Genomic DNA, 17,865 nt, shown 5'->3' with positions numbered 1-17,865 from the left:
TACATGGTATTGTAAAAATTCTATTTTCATTTAATTGGAATTTATTATTTAATTATTATTTATTTATTAAAAAAAAAAATTATTAAGGAGTCTTTGTGAATCAACTTATGTTTATTTTTTAATTGGAACTTTGTCCAGCTTTTCGGGATTTGACTTCACTCCAGTCTGTTCTTTTTAACTGCATTTCGCGTACAGTTTAGTTCTTCTTCTGCAGCTAAAAAGAACGGACATCGACTCGGAATCAGGTTGAGTCAGCAAATCGAACACGCTTTTGTCGTTGAAACGGCCTATTTGAATTGATTTGAATGACTTGTAAAAATATATAAAATACATACCTTTATGTTATTTTGTGTGTGATAGATTTTAAGCGAGAGAGAGAGAGAGAGAGAGAGAGAGAGAGAGAGCAGTGATTCTTGTAAAAAAGAGAAAGAGAGATCACTGATGTACGAATAAAGCGGCGCCACCGGGGAACCAGTTCCTGTATTGCAGTCCTGCATTATAAAAAAAAATTTTTGGGGAAATGTTAAAAGTTTTTTTTTAATTATTTAGGATCTCGAAGAAATATAATTAACATATTTCAATAATCAATCCTTATATCTAAATATTCTAGATCCGCCATTAGTCATCATGTATCCTCCGCTTCTGCTCTTCTGTTATCGCTTTTTCTCTCACGGTCGAGCAGGAGTGAGCGCGACGTGATAGGAGTCGTCAGGAGTCGTCGTCAGTCGTCGTCGACGTCGTCGTCGCGAGGGAGTGTATAGAGCCAAAAGAGAGAAAGAAAGAAAAGGAAAGCGCGAGAAAGGGCGCACGCGCGAGAGCGAGCGTGCGAGCGAGAGAGCAAGATAGGTAACTGGAGAAAAGCAAGAGAGAAAGAAAGAGAAAGTGAGTGAGGGAGAAGGAGAGCGAGGTGTAAGATCTGTGGATGCGGGGTGCCTGCACCCGTGCGTGAATCACGCTTTAGAAACGCTCTCACTCTTTTTCTCTCTCTCTCTCTCTCTCTCTCTCTTCGCTCTCTTCCGTCGTCCTCGAGTGCGCCCCGTGTGTGCTCGCTGCGACATTGACCCGTGTGTCGTGTCGTCGTGTCGTCGTCGGACGCCACCACTGACGGATAGCCAGGCCAGCAGCAGCGTCAACAGCCACCCCGATCGAGGGAGAACTGGGGAGAACGGCGGGCTCCAAGCCAGCTAGACATAGCTGTTAGCCTCAGTTAGCCTAAGGCCAGTGGCGTCTCTCGGCGCCGATCGAGGAGAGCGACACCCACGAGGAAGCCACCGAGTCGCTCCGATCCTCGCTCCGACCCCCTCGATCGCCATGACTCGTCCCGTGCGGGTTCCGCAGCCGGTACCCGGTGTTCTGTGATGAAGGCTGTTCTCGCGGCGCGGTGAGAGAACTTCCACCTGCGACTCTCTACCTGCCGGGGTGTGCCTTCCGAGGAATTTCGCGATCGTTACCGGGATTGGGCAGCGACGTCGTCGTTGTCGTCAACAGGCCCGGAGAGGAGCCTCTTCCTCGAGGAGATAGCGGTGTCGAAAGTGAAAGTCCCAACGGAACGAGGGCACGATTATATATAAGTATACTTATATATAAGTGCACGCGTTGACGAAACGCGGCTTCGATTAAAGGCACAGAGACGCAGCAACGGAAGATAGACTGGCAACAAAGGACCAGAAGCGGATACAACATGTCAGATGAGGAGGATAAACCCCCTGCACCCCCTGTTCGATTGACATCAAACAGGTACGTGTTATTATCTACCTAGTGTAATCTGTGGCATTGCTAATTGATCTGTCAAAAGAGAATCGGATGCTGTAGTGTGTCTATCTCATTTCTACAAAATTTATGTACTAAATTTATTTATATATTTTATGTTCATGTTTTATGTTCAAAAAAAATTATTAAGATAGCAGTCGATTTTGCAGCATAGTTGATATGTCAAAATTATTACAGTGTTTTATAAGTTCACAATAATTTACATAAATAACTAAAATAAATTTTTTTTTCTAGTATGTAATTCATGATTGTAAATAATAGTACAAGTTGTCAACTTTTGTGTTTTCCATAACAAAAGTGTATTCTCTAAAAATAGAGAGGCATTAAGCTATGGGTTGCTAAAAATACCTCTTGGTAGCTTTCTGTTGTGGGAGACCATCATTAAAGATGTCTAGACGTAATCCCCACGTTGTCCCCAAGATTTGAGAGACTGCAAACTGTCAGAGAACATCTAAATATATCTACATATCAAATTTACATGTACTCTATGATATTTATGACAGCAAAAGTATTCTTAGTTCTTAATTTTATTTGTATCTATTTCTTTTATGAGTTTTACCATAGAATTTTGTGATATAAGTCAGTTACAAGCTACAGTAACAAAAGAAATTCTCTTTCTTTATGAGTTTCACTATGAAAGTTTGTGATATATAAGATAATTATAAGTTATAACTAACAAGAAAAATATTTATTTGTGTAATAAGATAGTTATTTTTAATATAATTATGTTTAATTAAAAAGTCCTCTATAAAAAGTTATATAAGTATAACATTGGTATATGCAAAGATTTGACAGAATAATAATATAATTGTATATATAATCATATTACATTATGATTGTGATTAATCTGTTAATACCATTTGCATTTTTAGGGGGGAATCAGCGCCTAATCTACCGGTGGACATGCGTCCACTGCCTAAGGAGCCGGATTCTGACGAGCGTAAGAAGAAGACTCTGAAGAGCAAGATGAAGGTGAAGGAGAATAAGGACAAGCCCAACATCAGTTATCCCACGAACTTCGAGCATACCGTTCATGTCGGGTTCGATGCTGTGACCGGTGAATTCACGGTAGGTTCCTGCGACTTGCGATTTGCACAGTCACCTTTAAACACCTATTATCAAGTGCACTCGCTTAACGCTTCGCTGTTGTATCATGGTGCGGATCATCTATGGGAGAGACAATGAAAAACAATGAAAAAATTTTTATGTCAAGTTCTTTATTATCGTTTTATACAAATTTTATATTGTAGATTACTCTTGGCACCTTTCTGAATTAGATATTACAACTATTCTACATTCTTTCATGTGAATGTATATACATATATATATATATTTACATATATATACACACACATACATGTTATATAGATCTTCCGTGCCTGATCAAAATGAAATATAAGACACTGGTTCACATTGAACATTTCGAGTACGGTACTTTGGTAATTTGTCCAACGCTTCTTATACCTTATTATTTCCACATGACTAAACTAACAAAACACGTATTTCTTTCCAAGCTGCCACTGAAAGTAAGTAAATTAATATGAATTAAGTTTGCCTGTACTTTATGTTGTACATACATTTACACCACGTGGTTCAACACTTTCTTTTCGTTGCGGTTTATCAGATTTAGATGTTTATTTTCCACTTACGAGTATATCAAGTTTTGTCAATATATAGTTGCTTTTGTAGATTGATATAAGCTTTAGTCGACGTTGCATACAACAATATTAATTTCTTTCTTACAGAATGATTTTCGACAGTGGATGGGAATTATATTTAGACATTCTGTTTATAAATTATTTTAACTTAAAGTTCAAACACTGTGCATGTATATATATTCAGATAGTAATCTTAGAAAATTAAATAGTGACCTGATTGAGTCTTTAAAATTTCATAGTCTTTCACATACACATATACACATTCAAAGAGCTTCTAATCAAAGTTTAAAATATTTTCAATTTTTTTTCATACAAAAATTAATAACTCACAGAAGGGAGTTATATCAAATATTTTACAAGAATTTTAAACTAATTTCTTACCTCTGATTAAACAAATATGAATTTGTTTATAACTCATTGAAATATCTACAAATAACATGAAACGTTTCTCGACCTTTGTTTTTCTACTCGTAATAGTTGCATGTTCGAAAATCAAATCTAGGATTAGTACATTAGATGTATTTTAATAAACTAGTGTTATCTTGTCAAACTCATCGAGTTACTTACCATCTATTTATTTCATGATAAATCATTATTTAATACGATAATCATTATTTAACAGTACATGTTTATTTCTTAGGGTATGCCGGAGGCGTGGGCGAGATTACTTATGTCCAGTAATATCAGCAAGCAGGAACAGAAGAAAAATCCGCAAGCTGTATTGGATGTGCTAAATTGGTACGATAGTAGCAGTAAGGAAGCAAAAGGCTCTAAGTACATGACCACAACTAAAATGGTTGGAGTTGTTGGTAAGTTCTGATATTAATCACTTATAATTTATATTATAGAAAATAATTTGATTTCAATGAAATTATGATAATCATCTTAACGATAATAATTTTTCAGCTCCAATCGAAAGGGCGAGTAGTCCGCGAAGTATGGGAATGAGTATCAGCACGGGAGTGGGAAATATTCGTGGACAGGCGATGTCACAGGCATCCGGTAGCTCCCACTCTCAGCATTCGTTAAGCAGGTGAGTCTTTTACACTTTTACGCGTTGCCCTTGTCCCATGGTCGCCTAAATATTTTCTGAGAAACGGCAACGTTATAGGGTGAGTAGCAGTAGCCCAAGTAGCACTCCAACGGACGCGTGTGCGACTAGTTCGGAGCAGGAAGACGAGCCACCACCTCCGCCGATCTCCGCCCGACCGGAACGCACGAAATCGATCGTAAGTTTTTTTCTTCGCGCTTGAACGCGATTAAGAGATGCGTGTTTGATTAGTTCGTTATTTGTGACATTTTACTATCTGGAACATTTTATTTTCACTATGCAGTACACAAAACCTATAGAGGAGGAACCACCGCCACCCTTGACGACCACGCTGGGCTCGCCACAACGAAATGGCATGCAGCAACAACAACACCAGTCGCAATTAGATAGAAATAAGAATCAAGCAACGCCGACGTCAACAATTGATCAGACGCGACCAGCGCAAGGCGATAAAGCTAGAAAGAAGAAGATGTCAGATGATGAGATATTAGAAAAACTTAGAACAATCGTGAGTGTGGGAGATCCTAATAGAAAATATACGAAAATGGAAAAAATAGGACAAGGGTAAGCAGGCAACGAGATAACCGATAAATGATTTTTCGTATCGAATCTAAAACTGTACTGATCAGTACTAATTAACGATCGTCTTGCAGTGCCTCGGGGACAGTGTACACAGCAATAGAAACGTCCACCGGCATGGAAGTTGCAATAAAACAAATGAATCTGTCGCAACAGCCAAAGAAAGAGCTTATAATAAACGAGATTTTAGTAATGCGGGAGAACAAGCATCCGAATGTTGTAAATTACTTGGATAGTTATTTAGTCGGGGAAGAACTGTGGGTAGTCATGGAATATTTGCCAGGCGGCAGTTTAACGGATGTTGTGACTGAGACTTGTATGGACGAAGGTCAAATTGCCGCGGTGTGCAGAGAAGTATTACAGGCGCTGGAGTTCCTTCATTGCAATCAGGTTATACATAGGGACATCAAGTCTGATAATATTCTGTTGGGTCTTGATGGTGGGGTAAAGTTAACGGACTTTGGCTTTTGCGCGCAAATATCACCGGAACAGAGCAAAAGAACGACGATGGTTGGCACACCGTATTGGATGGCGCCGGAAGTAGTAACGCGAAAGCAATATGGACCTAAGGTAAATATATATATATATATATATATATAAATTGTTATTAATAAAAATAAGGTTATTACTTTCTGGAAAAATCTAGAATTTTCAGGAGATTCGCTTTTATTAAAAAGAAATTTGAACATTTCTGAAATAAAAGATTTTCATGGAATTTTTTCGGTACTCCGAGAAATTTTTGAAATTTTACTTATTCTAATTTTATCTGTTTCTGAAAATATTATTTTTTAATAATGGAAAATGTTGACAATTAATAATAACTACAGCATGTGTATCCTCGTATTCACGCTTACATTTTCATGTGTAAGTTTTTATCTAAAAAAGAAGTATAACAATAGAAGACAGTATTCAACAGAATGAAGTAGCTTACCGATATTGTATCGACCCTTTCTTATACTATCTTGTAGATTTCTCAATTCTAAACAATGATAGATATAGTCTCACGGAATCCCTGTTTTCTACTAATTTTCAACATGTTTGCATTACTTTCATTCCAATTTATTTCAAATTTGCATTTAAAAAATTGTCTAATCTTACCTGGATTTTGGACAAAAATACCTGGAAAATTCAAGAATTTTCAGCGAATTTTTTTACAAGATCAATAAACACTTTGAAATATGAATTGAATACGTATTATATTATTAATTATAATAACGTATCTCTGTATCATAGGTTGATATATGGTCGTTGGGAATAATGGCAATCGAGATGATCGAAGGAGAGCCGCCGTATTTGAACGAAAATCCACTGAGAGCGTTGTATTTGATCGCGACAAACGGTAAACCGGAAATCAAGGAAAAGGATAAGCTGTCGGGTATATTCCAAGACTTCTTGGACCAGTGTTTAGAAGTCGAGGTGGAGAAACGGTCCGCAGCTTCCGAATTATTGAAGGTAAAAAGAACATTTTTTTTCATTAATACATAAACGCGAAAATACGTTTCTGATATATATACGCATATTTCTACCGTTCAAATTGATTTAACCGGAAATATGTATTTAAATTGCATTGCAGCATCCTTTTTTGAAATTAGCGAGGCCACTAGCTTCGTTAACACCTTTGATAATGGCGGCGAAGGAAGCTGCCAAAGGTCATTAAGATACAGTGGCGTTTAGATTGTAGACTTATAAGATGTGACTCCAAGAGTACGGTTATGCAGAGGAAAAGAAGGAAATAATGAATCACCCTCCCAAAACGGAAACGGCACAATAATTCAATAATATATAATAAATAATGAATATAAACATATATATATATATATATATATATAAATGAATATACATATATATATATGTATGCATACATATGTGTATATCATATGTGAATATTATATTATGTCATATGTATAAATATATACACATATGCATGCATATATCCATTACGTACGCATATAGGTCATATAGATAGATAGATAGAACTTATTCGATACCGTGACGAAGTATCGGAAAAATGGTTGCAAAGAGTTTTTAAAAAAAGAAATGCTCGATTCTCGCACGTTGCGAGCACAAACACAAAGTTAAATCAGAAAAGAGCTATGAGCGATCTGACGGCAGAGGCCTTGTTTTCCTCGATAAAGTCCATAATTACAATTGAGTGCAATGGACTCACAAAGTCTTAACTTAGTTTTTGAAGGAAATAGAAAAAGAAAGAGACAAAATGGAACGCGTATGTGCTTTACCGTATCTACTGTTGCCTGTGACGTGCTTTTGCCGCAATTCGGATGGATTGTCATCGAGGAAACACAAGCAATTGTCAGTTATTTTCTAAAAATATAAAACTAGTATTACTAACTCTAAAAAGAGCAAGAGAAAATTCAAAGGATTGGAGTTAGCAAAAAAACGCATATTATTTATAGCGAGAACCTTATTAGATAATACCACAAAGAAATGTGAACAAGTATACATAGGACCTATTCTAATATTATTGTTTAACGAGAGATCGTAGAGAGAGAGAGAGAGAAAGGAGATTGATCTTCGTGTCGGACTTGTATTTTTCGACGGAAGTTACGATGAAGCAGAGCAATATGTTTTCAGTGTGTTTTATCTAATTAGTGCGACGATAGATGTGTAAGCGGTAGCCTAATTTGTTTTAAACGTTTTTAAGAGACTCGCATTCTGAATCGCTGAATATCTGATTCGTTGTTGATTCAGTTTTCTTGTATTAAAAGAGAAACTGTTTGAGCAAATTCCTCGTTTACAAATATCGCAATTTTTTTATGTTGGCGTTTAATATAAAGAAATTGATTCACACGTGCTCTAGCCAATCGCGTAAAAAATGCATATCTCGTTTGAGGCCGCTAATTTAGAGCTTTATGACAAAGAGATGAGTACTTTCCCTCATTTGTATTATTAAAGAGAAGAAAAGAGAAAATAAAAGACACGTTAAGACATTGAACTTACTACCATGGTTTACTACTTAGTTGATAAGAACATGTCTCCGAGGACGCTTGTCCACATCACGTGTGTTCTTCGCTGTAAGTCCAACATAATGGTTCTTAACGTGTCTTGTTAAAAAGAGGGAGAACGAAAGATCAATGAAACTGTAAAACAAGGTTCAGACGTAGGAGCATTTTGTGACACTATAAAGTGCCTGTCTTGTCGTTTAGAGACGTGAAGAAAAAAAAAGAAAACTCGCGCTAGATTTCTTATGAACCACTGTATAACGACATGTAATATTTCGTTTTAGCACCGTGAGGAAGAAGAAACAAATAATCGAACACGCATATGTATATTGGAGTTTAATTGACGTTTTGTGTAGAACGAATTGTGGTTCTGTATGTATGGTTGTATTTGCATCGAACATTATCGAGATACGTCTTTCCTAATGTTGTATTATATGTCATCCGAATGTCATCGTGTCATCGAAAAATGAATATATTGGAAGTATTTAGTTATTTTAGGCGATATCATGAATCGTAGATTTTCGTATCTTGTTTTTTTTATTCTTTTCATTTTACGTCGTATCCATTATTCGACCAGGACATCCACTGAGTGAAACTAAAAATGAAAGAAAAAAAAATGAAAGGAGTGATAAAGTCTTCGATTAAGATGAAAGGTGGAAAAAATGAGCTAATACAAGCCAATCAGCAGAATATATAAATTCCTTACTATTCTGTAAAATATAAGTATGTAAAATATTTTTTAGCATAACATATTAATAGAAGTAATAAGATAATGAGTTAAGTCATCTTTATGTAGCCACAAAATAAGCAACGATTGCAAATTGGATTTTCTTCTAAGAAACACCATGATTATTTAGTTAGTCATATTACCTTGAATTTATAACCTTAAGGTTCTTAATTCTTGTTTTTATCAGAAAAGTCGCTGAGTGTGAACTTAAAATTTGTAAAAGTTTCCGAATTATCGCACAGAAAAAAATTTGCTATAAACGCAAAGGGATTACAAAATTTAATTGTCAAATTTGTTTACTGTTTACAGCAAATAAATTTGTATATTTGACAAATATTTTGCAATTGTTGCAAGTAATTTTTGTTAACAAGTACAAGAAAGAATAAACATTTGTTTATTCTTTCTTATACTCGCATATAATTGATCCTTATATATGCAAATAAATTTGCCGTCATGAAATTAGAATTCGCATAGAATTAGCATTCATAGCAAATTTTTTCTCTGTACGCTTTTCGTAATTTTTTAAACAAATATTTGTATTTACTTAAAACATTTGAGATGTTTTCATTGATTTCATTATATTGTTACTGGTTATGATCAACTTCTTCGATACACGAAAACAAGTCTACTTAACTAAAGGAGAAAAAAAAACTTGTTCTATACGTTCCAATACCTGTAAATTGACTCGTATTAGCTGAGCTTTCTATTTCAAGTGTAAGAATTTAGGATGTTAGAACTGTGTGAGAGAACTATTCACGAATGGCAGGAAAAAGATATGTCGAGACTGAGAAAAAAACATCTAGAATATTCGCATTCTATTCCGAATTAATAATTAATTCCAATTTCGAGGTTATTCTTTTTTCCTTTCGAGAGTTTGTGAGAGGCACGCACTTCCAGTTTTCGCGCGGTGGATGGATAGGTCGATCGACGAGATTTTTTGTTATACATATATGTATAGGACTCATATATAAATTAATATTAACTCAAACTTTGTGAGAATATAAATATGATAGTTATAAATCGAGAAATTAACGATACACTTATATTGCGTATGAAACAAGAAGAAGAAAAGATGAAACCCGTATATTATTTGATAACGAGAAATCGTATGATAAGGTATATTCAATATTCGACGAGTTTTTATTGTTTTCTTCTCCTTTTTTTTGTAGTATCATCTTTTGAAAAAGCCTGATTAGATTTTTATAATGTCTGACTGTACTTGATCGAGATAGGGAGAAGAAGCAGCTCAGTTTGTATCAACGCTTATGACCGAATTTAGGGCTGGTATACCGAAGGAACTTAATGCGAGACGCATCTTTAAACAGAATCAGGGACTATATAAATAGAGTATATAAATTATAAATTCGTGCTCCTTCAGTATTCCGCGAATGTGTATTGCAAATATTGTTCGACATTAATCTCTGCTTCGGCGTCCGTCTCTAAAATCGGTCTAATGACAAGTTAAGAGACAAAGTAACTTGCGCACGTCTTAGTATTAACGAAAGAAAAGTATGAGTGTGTAAAAAAAAAAGATAATGATGCGATCCAGGGTTACAGTTAACGATCAGAAACATTAAAAGACGCGGAGTCCTGCATTTTCACAAATATCTCGGAGCGATAGAGACTCAGCAAACATCAATTAAAGTAACATGACATCAGTGTTATAATTTCAAACTCAACAACATAATGTAACATTTGTGTTACATAAATTACATTGTTGAGTTTTTAGGTGATGTTTACTGGGGACCTTCATCTTTCCGCTATTTTTTTCGCGATAGTTATTTTAACAGCTATTAGCAGCTATTAACGTTTATAATTTTTTTTTATTTGCAAATCAGGTCGCGCGAGATGCAAAACTGCCTGCACAAAAAATTATTACCCCTATCGACGCACAACCCGATTGAAGCGCATCTTAGCATGTAGACACGTTCGCTGTGATAACAGTATGATCCTTTTATCGTGCGAACAAAAGTACAAAAATTGTACCAGACATGCCTTATCGTAATAATAATAAGTGATGCACTACGAAAGTACTCATTATTTTTGACATTGACAAACGAATAGAAACGCATCGCAAACGTATAGAAAAATGTACGAGAAGCTCTGAGAAAAATACGGGCAGGCGAAGAATCTTTTAATACAACGCGAAAATGCTGGCAACTTTGCATCCGTTTGCGCATTCATATCTTGATGATCGTTCCAATTGCATTTAATAATCCGCTATGTGCGCCACGTGTATTTTTATCGTCATTTTAGATTCTTAAAAATAGGTTCCTAATACGCGAATCATGTTAAATGTGTGTATGCATGTTTTACTGTAGCATTTTACGATGTTTTTGAAAATGCTTTGTGATCTCCGAGCGAAAGAAAGAAGTAGGCCTATAGTAATAAAGTCGCTATTTTACTGCAGATTGAAAAAAAAGGAAATCTTCGATTTTGATCCTTCCCTGATGATGGAAGGTTCATCCGACTTTAACTTTTGTAAGAAAAAAAAAGCATTTATCGCTATCGGAAACCATTCGACAGAAATCTGGTCTCTCAGGAAGAAATGTGAAATTTTTATGCTGATGAAAATTTCAAAAGGCGAGGGAATGCAAAAAAAAACAGAAAGGGAATAATGAATTGTAAAAATAACGCCTAGAATTTTGCGTATATTGTATTATAACACCTTTCAGTTTGTTTTGAAACGTTACAATATAAGGAAACATTTTATAACAAACATGTTCTCTTCTTCATACAAAACATCCTGTCCTGCCTAATGTTTACGAGTAAGAGGAACGAGAAATGATGACTGCTATATTTTGTTCTTCATTTAATATATTAAGTTAGAATAGGTAGAATATTTACATATTATGGCGTTCATTGAAAAAATAATATCTCAATTAGACGTTTCTATCAATCTGTCCAGTATCACGCTTTCTCATGTGATATACATACATCCTGCGTGGGTGCTATACTTTTTTACACTTTGATACGGATATGTACATGTACGTTTGTAATATCGAAAGTAGAGAGTACACAATGAGATTCAAGAGAACTGATAGTACGGAATTAGTTTCTCGTCGCGAGTGAAATGTCGGTCGGAAACGCTTTATAGTCGCATCAACAGTATATTTCTTAACTTGCGTAGACGCTTTAATATAGAAAGGAGTATTTTTGCGAATATATTACGAAAATCATATACAATCGAACGTTACAATCAATCGCATGTAGTAAACAACGTAGAAACGTTTGGTAAAAGCACATCGTCAGCAGTAATAAAACGTTAAATATTCTCTATAATAATAAATTCACTTTACAGACAGCCTATTTATCTCGGCGATAATTATTATTACTTTATTTCTTTTTACAACACATAAATAAAACGGAGGTATTTTAACATTTATAACACGAGACTTATAACTCTCGTTATATAAATATTATATAGTAAAATATAGAATGTAATAAACGCGCATGCTGATTTTACGTAGATTTCTCCTCTCCCGCCGAGTGGAAGCTTATGGAGGCGGAGTTGATGCAGAAACGCTTCCTCGTAGGCTTCGGCCCGTCGTTGAACACGTGCCCCAGGTGTGCATCACATTTCGAACAGGTCACCTCGGTCCGCACCATATCTGGGTTTGCGATCAGCAGTAGTAGATTGCCGCCGACTAGTTGGCGTCGTTTAATTCGACGCGATGCGCGATTTTCGGTGGTGTTGTTGTTTTTTTTCAGTGATGAGAGTGAAGTGGTTCAGTGGTGGTAGTAGCCAGGAGATTGATCAGGGAGGACGAGAGGAGAAAGAACAATAGAGTGTGATTAGACGCAGACAGACACCCTTTTCTCACGGATACAATTTTCAAGAAGTAACAGAAGCGATCTAAAAGATCTTGAAATGAGAAGAAAATCAAACTAAAGATTGATCCACCAATCATGAGGAGACAGCTAACATTCATATAATACTAAAAGAATAATGATGAAGTGCGTACATATATCGGTTTCATTCAATATATACATTTTTATTTTTTACATCTAATTTTTGCCTGCTAATTGTTACTTGTTATACGCTTCCAATTCAATAGTACGCTTACTTAACACAATATCGAAAATTACGCAATCACATACTGTATAGGGAAGATTGGCATACCTAAAGACATATGGTACCTTGGATTACACTAATTATTTTTTTAATAATAACGAGATTTTTTATGTTGGCTACTCAGTTACATTACTTTTTAACTAAAGCAACATAACTGAGCAGCCAACATTAAAAATCTAGTTAATATTAAAAGAATAATTAGTCCGTCCCAAGGTACAACTTGTCTAGGTAGAGTACTTTGCAGCAACGAAATACAATCATGTACTGTGTGACACAGTGTCGTATTCGAAACGTTATTTAGCTTTTTTTATTTTACTGCCAAATCAAGAAAAAGGTCTTATATATTTATGTCCAAATTTATCTGAATGTAATCTTAAAACCTTTTTCATTACCAGAAAAATAAATGGTAATAAAATATAAAAATTTGGCTTTCATCAAGTGATTTAAAATAACGATACAGTCGGATACAGCATTTTAGCTATGTACAATTGTGTAGACTTATGCTATAGTTGAAAAGCACGGAATCCTACACTACTGTGTTACACAATGTTGTCTTCTTTGCTGAAAAGCACTCACGATCTTCTCTACATTGTATTTGTAACTAATATATATATTTTTTTAATTTATACGGCATATTCATCTTTATTAAATATTTACTTACGTCATAGAAATATTGTAAGTTCATATAGCTGTGAGTATTGAAACACACTTGCAAATGATTAAATATTATTTCAAATGGCATAATTTAAAAGCGAAGGAACTTTATTTGCATCGAATGCTTCTAAAAAATGAAATCTATATGCATTAAGGATTTGCGAATAAAAGGAAGATATTATTACATTATTACTCTTAGCCAAACTAAACGAAAGAATGTTATCGAGCAGTCGATAACTTTATGCTCATAAACAGCTTTTAACACGATAAGATATTTGTATCTATCCTATTGGTCATATTTCCAATGTTTCATAATATACAGCTAGTGTATTAGTTTCATAGAAAAAGTGATGTAAGTCTAACACAATCACACTCTAAGCAAGTACATGCAGGAACCGAGGAGAACAGGAAATTTCAGCTAATATACACAACATTATATTTACAGTAGAGAAAAATACATCATATATAAATGAATACTACAGTTCCTGTTTTTATTATAAGAGAAATATTTTTAAACTGATATCTATGTACACAAGAAAATGTTTACATTCATCAATGAGGCGCGAGAAGTGAGTGACAATATAATCATAATTTTTGCTACGAATTAATTTGCGATAATGTTATGGAAAATTGAATCTTATGGGAAAAACTCAATATAAAGACTTTTAAAAACTTTGGATAGGTGCAGAAAGTGAATGAAATGTGACCAGGATAGGCTCAGTAATGTTATGCAAGTGTACAATTATGATACAAGAAAACAAAATAATATAAACACCTACTAAGCAATACTCTACTTATTTTATTGATAAAAGATTGTATAATATAATATTTATTTTTAATAATTTTTATTTTTAATATATATTCTATCCTTGTTGGAATGGAGGAGAAAATTTTCTTCTCACTCTATTTCCTAAAATTGTTCTATTTTCAAAAACTGTAACTGATTCAAATATTATTAATAGTTTTGAAGAGCAGAGAGAGAAACATATTTCCTTCTTCAATACCTTTTAAGCAATTAAATGTTTTGCTAACTAGAAGAACGATAGAATATTGCACTGTAGTAGTTGCTACACTATTCAAGCATGTATGAGATTCTATTCTAACAATATAGAATTTGTATTAAAGACAAATGGTGAGTCCTAATTTTTATTAATAAAACAAGTGGATAGTATATTTCAGGTGTTTACATTATTTTGTTCATTCCCTATATACGTTGCGATTATGATGTTGTAAATAGCGAGCAGGTACAAAACGTTGGAATCGAAAACTTATTTATGAGATATAGATATCCTATTCTAAGTAATTTGAATGTACCTGCGGACTATTGTGCAATGTTTAGATGAACGTGAGATGTGAATTGCCATTCTAAGAACTAGAGCATAATTACAAAAGATACGCTAACTAAGGTAAATCGTAATGGCGCTCGCTTACCATGAGAGGTGTCTTTGGTCAGTTTGATGCGGCCTTGATCCAGAACCTCATTGAATGCAGGCCAACCGCATCCGCTGTCGTATTTGGTGTCCGAGGAGAACAGTTCTTGTTCGCACACGACGCAGGTGTACGTTCCCTTTTCGTAGAACTTGTTGTAGCAACCGGTAAACGGCCTGCACCGAATAAAACAAACGAATGAGTCAGGGGATGATGATGTGGCAATATTAGGGGTGGAAAGGGGAAAGAGGGAGGTCACAAACCGTGACACAAATAGCTTATTTTTAAACCTGCTGGCCATGAGACCGTTCACGCGCAAACATACAAAGGGACGCTCTTGAAAAAGTTATTTCGGTGTTCCTCGTCCAAGATTAACTTGAACGCTTGAACGAGCGCGCGGAAATTCGCGTCTTTTTATCTTTAATTCACGACAGTCATAGTGAGTTATGTCACGTTGCCATCTTATTTGCGACATGCAACGTGAGAAATTTCAGCAAACTTCAATTAACAATACGTCAATGTTGTAATTTTTCATTCAACAATGTAAATGTAATTAAATAAAAGAAATTCTATATTCAGTCAAAGTGAATTTTAGTGCTTAAATAAAATATAAATGTAATACAATATATATTATAATCTCTAAACCTTTTAGAATAAATCTTATTCTGAAGAATGAAATCTCACTTTTAAAGATTAAAAATTGAGCCCTTTTTTCAAGACCAGTTCAATTTTATTCTTTAGAATGAAATTCTACACCAAAGAATTTACAGAGTATGATAAAAGTTATATTTTTGAGTGGAAAATTATAATATTGACATAATACTCTACACACCATATTTATGTGAAATATTTGTGAATAATTTTTTGAAATATTTAATAAAATATTTCAGAAATATTTCATAAACAATTGTAAAACATTTTAAAATATTGCAAAATGTTTCACTAAAATATTTTAGAAATTTTGTGAAAAAAAGAATATTTCAAAAACTCTGATTTCCTGGACATTTATCCTTTTAGAAATATTTCATTAAAAATTCCTGAAATATTTCAGGGCTTGCAATAAAATGTTTTGGAGAAACTTCTGAAATATTTCATGTTGTGTAGGATTACTATTAGGATAATATATTAACTGTTAATATATTATAACTATTATGTTATTAATTTTACACGCATAAAATCGCATTGGACGAACATACATGGTATATATTGATATTATTTTTATATACTTCAGTAAGTTTGACTTGCTCGGAATTTAAGCGGAGTGTTTCTAAATAACCAAGCCAAGTGGTGAGAATCCGTCCGGCAGATTGCGTAAATATGGAGCAGACGACAAATAACATCCGTCTGTGTCAGCAACATAATTATACGTTGCGCAACTCCACGTTGCGCTTTGATCGCCCATTACAGAATCAGCTGACGTCTCTTCGCGGAGTGCGATAACAGGAAGTAGGTCGCAATTGTTAACGGAAGAATAAGATTTCCGCTTTGAGAGTAGGCTGATGCGTGGCAAATTTTCTTTACGAGTATCGTTAAAAAAAACTCATTCCCATATCGGTCCCTCTTAACAAGACTCCAAGCAGAACAAAAAAAAGTCACGACATTAAAATAACTAAAATAATTATTAAAAATTACTTTTCGGTTGATTTTAATGTCATGTTTTGACGTTATCGTGACCTGTTGTCCTGCTTGGGCTATAACCAGATAAACTGAACCGGATCCGGTGCGATCTCGCTCAAATTATTATCTTGGTCACTAAAACAGAAACCGTTCGACACCACGTCGTCATCGTCGTCGTCGCCGTGAGCAAACCCCAGGGGAGCGTTCTTGAGGACGCCGGTATCAGTAGCATGACTCCCAAGTTCCGCACATGTGACCCTCACCTCTCCGTGCCCTTCTCTTGCGTCACATGCCACTGCAGCGGCGTCAGGCGCTTCCGCGCTTCTTCCTTGTCAACCGCCGTCGTCATCCTCCTGATCGCACGGAACGTGTGTCGCAGAATCTTGATAACCGGGACCGGGATTAGCCGGGAATCAGAGAATTCAGTAGAAATGTGTAAACTACACGCGCCACAATTCTACCCTTTCCGGCCGAACGTCTTTTCGATCTCCAACTTCGCGAGTGCAGGACCTGCAGGACGCGCACACGCACGCCTATCGGCCAACTTCGCCGCACTGAACCGGAGTGAACCGCGCTCCGAGTCGCAAAGCACGCTTCGTCGCGCGGTCGACCGGGTCGGCCTCAATTGGCGCTCCAGTCACGTTCCAGGGACCGATATAGCTGCGCTCCAAAAAAATTCAATGCCAGTGCTAAAAATCTATAGTTTACACCCAAATACTGCCAACACGGTGCTACAGATGCTTTTAAGCGTTTTTTGATTGGTTAATTTGTAATATTCTTTCTTCTAAAATTGCTCAATCAAACGCTTTAAAGCATTTGTAACAGACTTTGACCGCAGTCTACGTTATATGTGCACTATATAAATTTTCAGTAGCACTAGATTAGCAATGAAACTTGGAACACAGCCACTTAGATTTCATATCTAAAGAACTCGCACGATATTTTATTCATGACAAAAAAATAGTAAAAAAGTATAATATGAAAAAATTAATAATCGTTTAATTTAATTAAAATTTGGTCGAAGTTCTGAAAAATAATGACGCGGGGTTATTTTTTTATTAATTACATAAATTGGTAAAATAAAGCTAATTAAATAAATTGGTAATAATTTGAAAAATTTTTCAATTAAATAAATTAATAAATTTTAGCAATTAAAATAAGTGTTTATTTTACCGATCTCGTTTTTTCTGGTATTTATTTATCCGATGTAATATTTAACATTGTTTTAAATTTAATTTTAAGATTTCATCAATAAAACGGTTTGTTATCTTGAGATATATATTATTTTATAATATAAATATAAAATCTAATGACGCAACAACGCGCAATATATAACAAAAGCAATT

The 17,865-nt window shown here is 35.0% G+C and overlaps 2 protein-coding genes across 6 annotated transcripts; one reads left to right on the top strand and one right to left on the bottom strand.

The window, feature by feature from the left end:
* The first annotated feature begins 773 nt into the window (after window positions 1-773).
* Window positions 774-6,819, top strand: Pak (serine/threonine-protein kinase PAK 3-like protein). 4 transcript variants are annotated; one of them, XM_018504931.1, is made up of 10 exons: window positions 774-1,737; window positions 2,643-2,838; window positions 3,285-3,296; window positions 4,069-4,237; window positions 4,335-4,461; window positions 4,549-4,657; window positions 4,763-5,043; window positions 5,133-5,628; window positions 6,292-6,510; window positions 6,632-6,819. In XM_018504931.1, exons 1-10 carry the CDS (start codon window positions 1,682-1,684, stop codon window positions 6,713-6,715), a joined length of 1,749 nt encoding a protein of 582 aa, XP_018360433.1. In that variant the 5' UTR covers window positions 774-1,681; the 3' UTR covers window positions 6,716-6,819. The 4 variants fall into 4 exon arrangements, with proteins under 4 accessions (XP_018360433.1, XP_018360432.1, XP_018360434.1 ...); XM_018504930.1 differs by having other exon boundaries at window positions 4,540-4,657; XM_018504933.1 differs by lacking the exon at window positions 774-1,737 and adding an exon at window positions 2,116-2,260 and having other exon boundaries at window positions 4,540-4,657.
* Window positions 6,820-9,367: 2,548 nt separating this feature from the next.
* SelR (methionine sulfoxide reductase SelR) lies at window positions 9,368-17,128 on the bottom strand. 2 transcript variants are annotated; one of them, XM_018504956.1, is made up of 3 exons: window positions 16,783-17,128; window positions 14,906-15,078; window positions 9,368-12,392 (listed from the first exon to the last, which is right to left on the bottom strand). In XM_018504956.1, exons 1-3 carry the CDS (start codon window positions 16,866-16,868, stop codon window positions 12,208-12,210), a joined length of 444 nt encoding a protein of 147 aa, XP_018360458.1. In that variant the 5' UTR covers window positions 16,869-17,128; the 3' UTR covers window positions 9,368-12,207. The 2 variants fall into 2 exon arrangements, with proteins under 2 accessions (XP_018360458.1, XP_018360459.1); XM_018504957.1 differs by having other exon boundaries at window positions 9,368-12,356.
* Window positions 17,129-17,865: the final 737 nt, after the last annotated feature.

The sequence above is a fragment of the Trachymyrmex cornetzi genome, unplaced genomic scaffold, assembly GCF_001594075.2.
Source record: "Trachymyrmex cornetzi isolate Tcor2-1 unplaced genomic scaffold, Tcor1.1 scaffold1885, whole genome shotgun sequence".
Lineage (NCBI taxonomy): Eukaryota > Metazoa > Arthropoda > Insecta > Hymenoptera > Formicidae > Trachymyrmex > Trachymyrmex cornetzi.
Note: the sequence above shows the minus strand (reverse complement) of the source record. Positions and strands in the feature narration are given on the sequence as shown.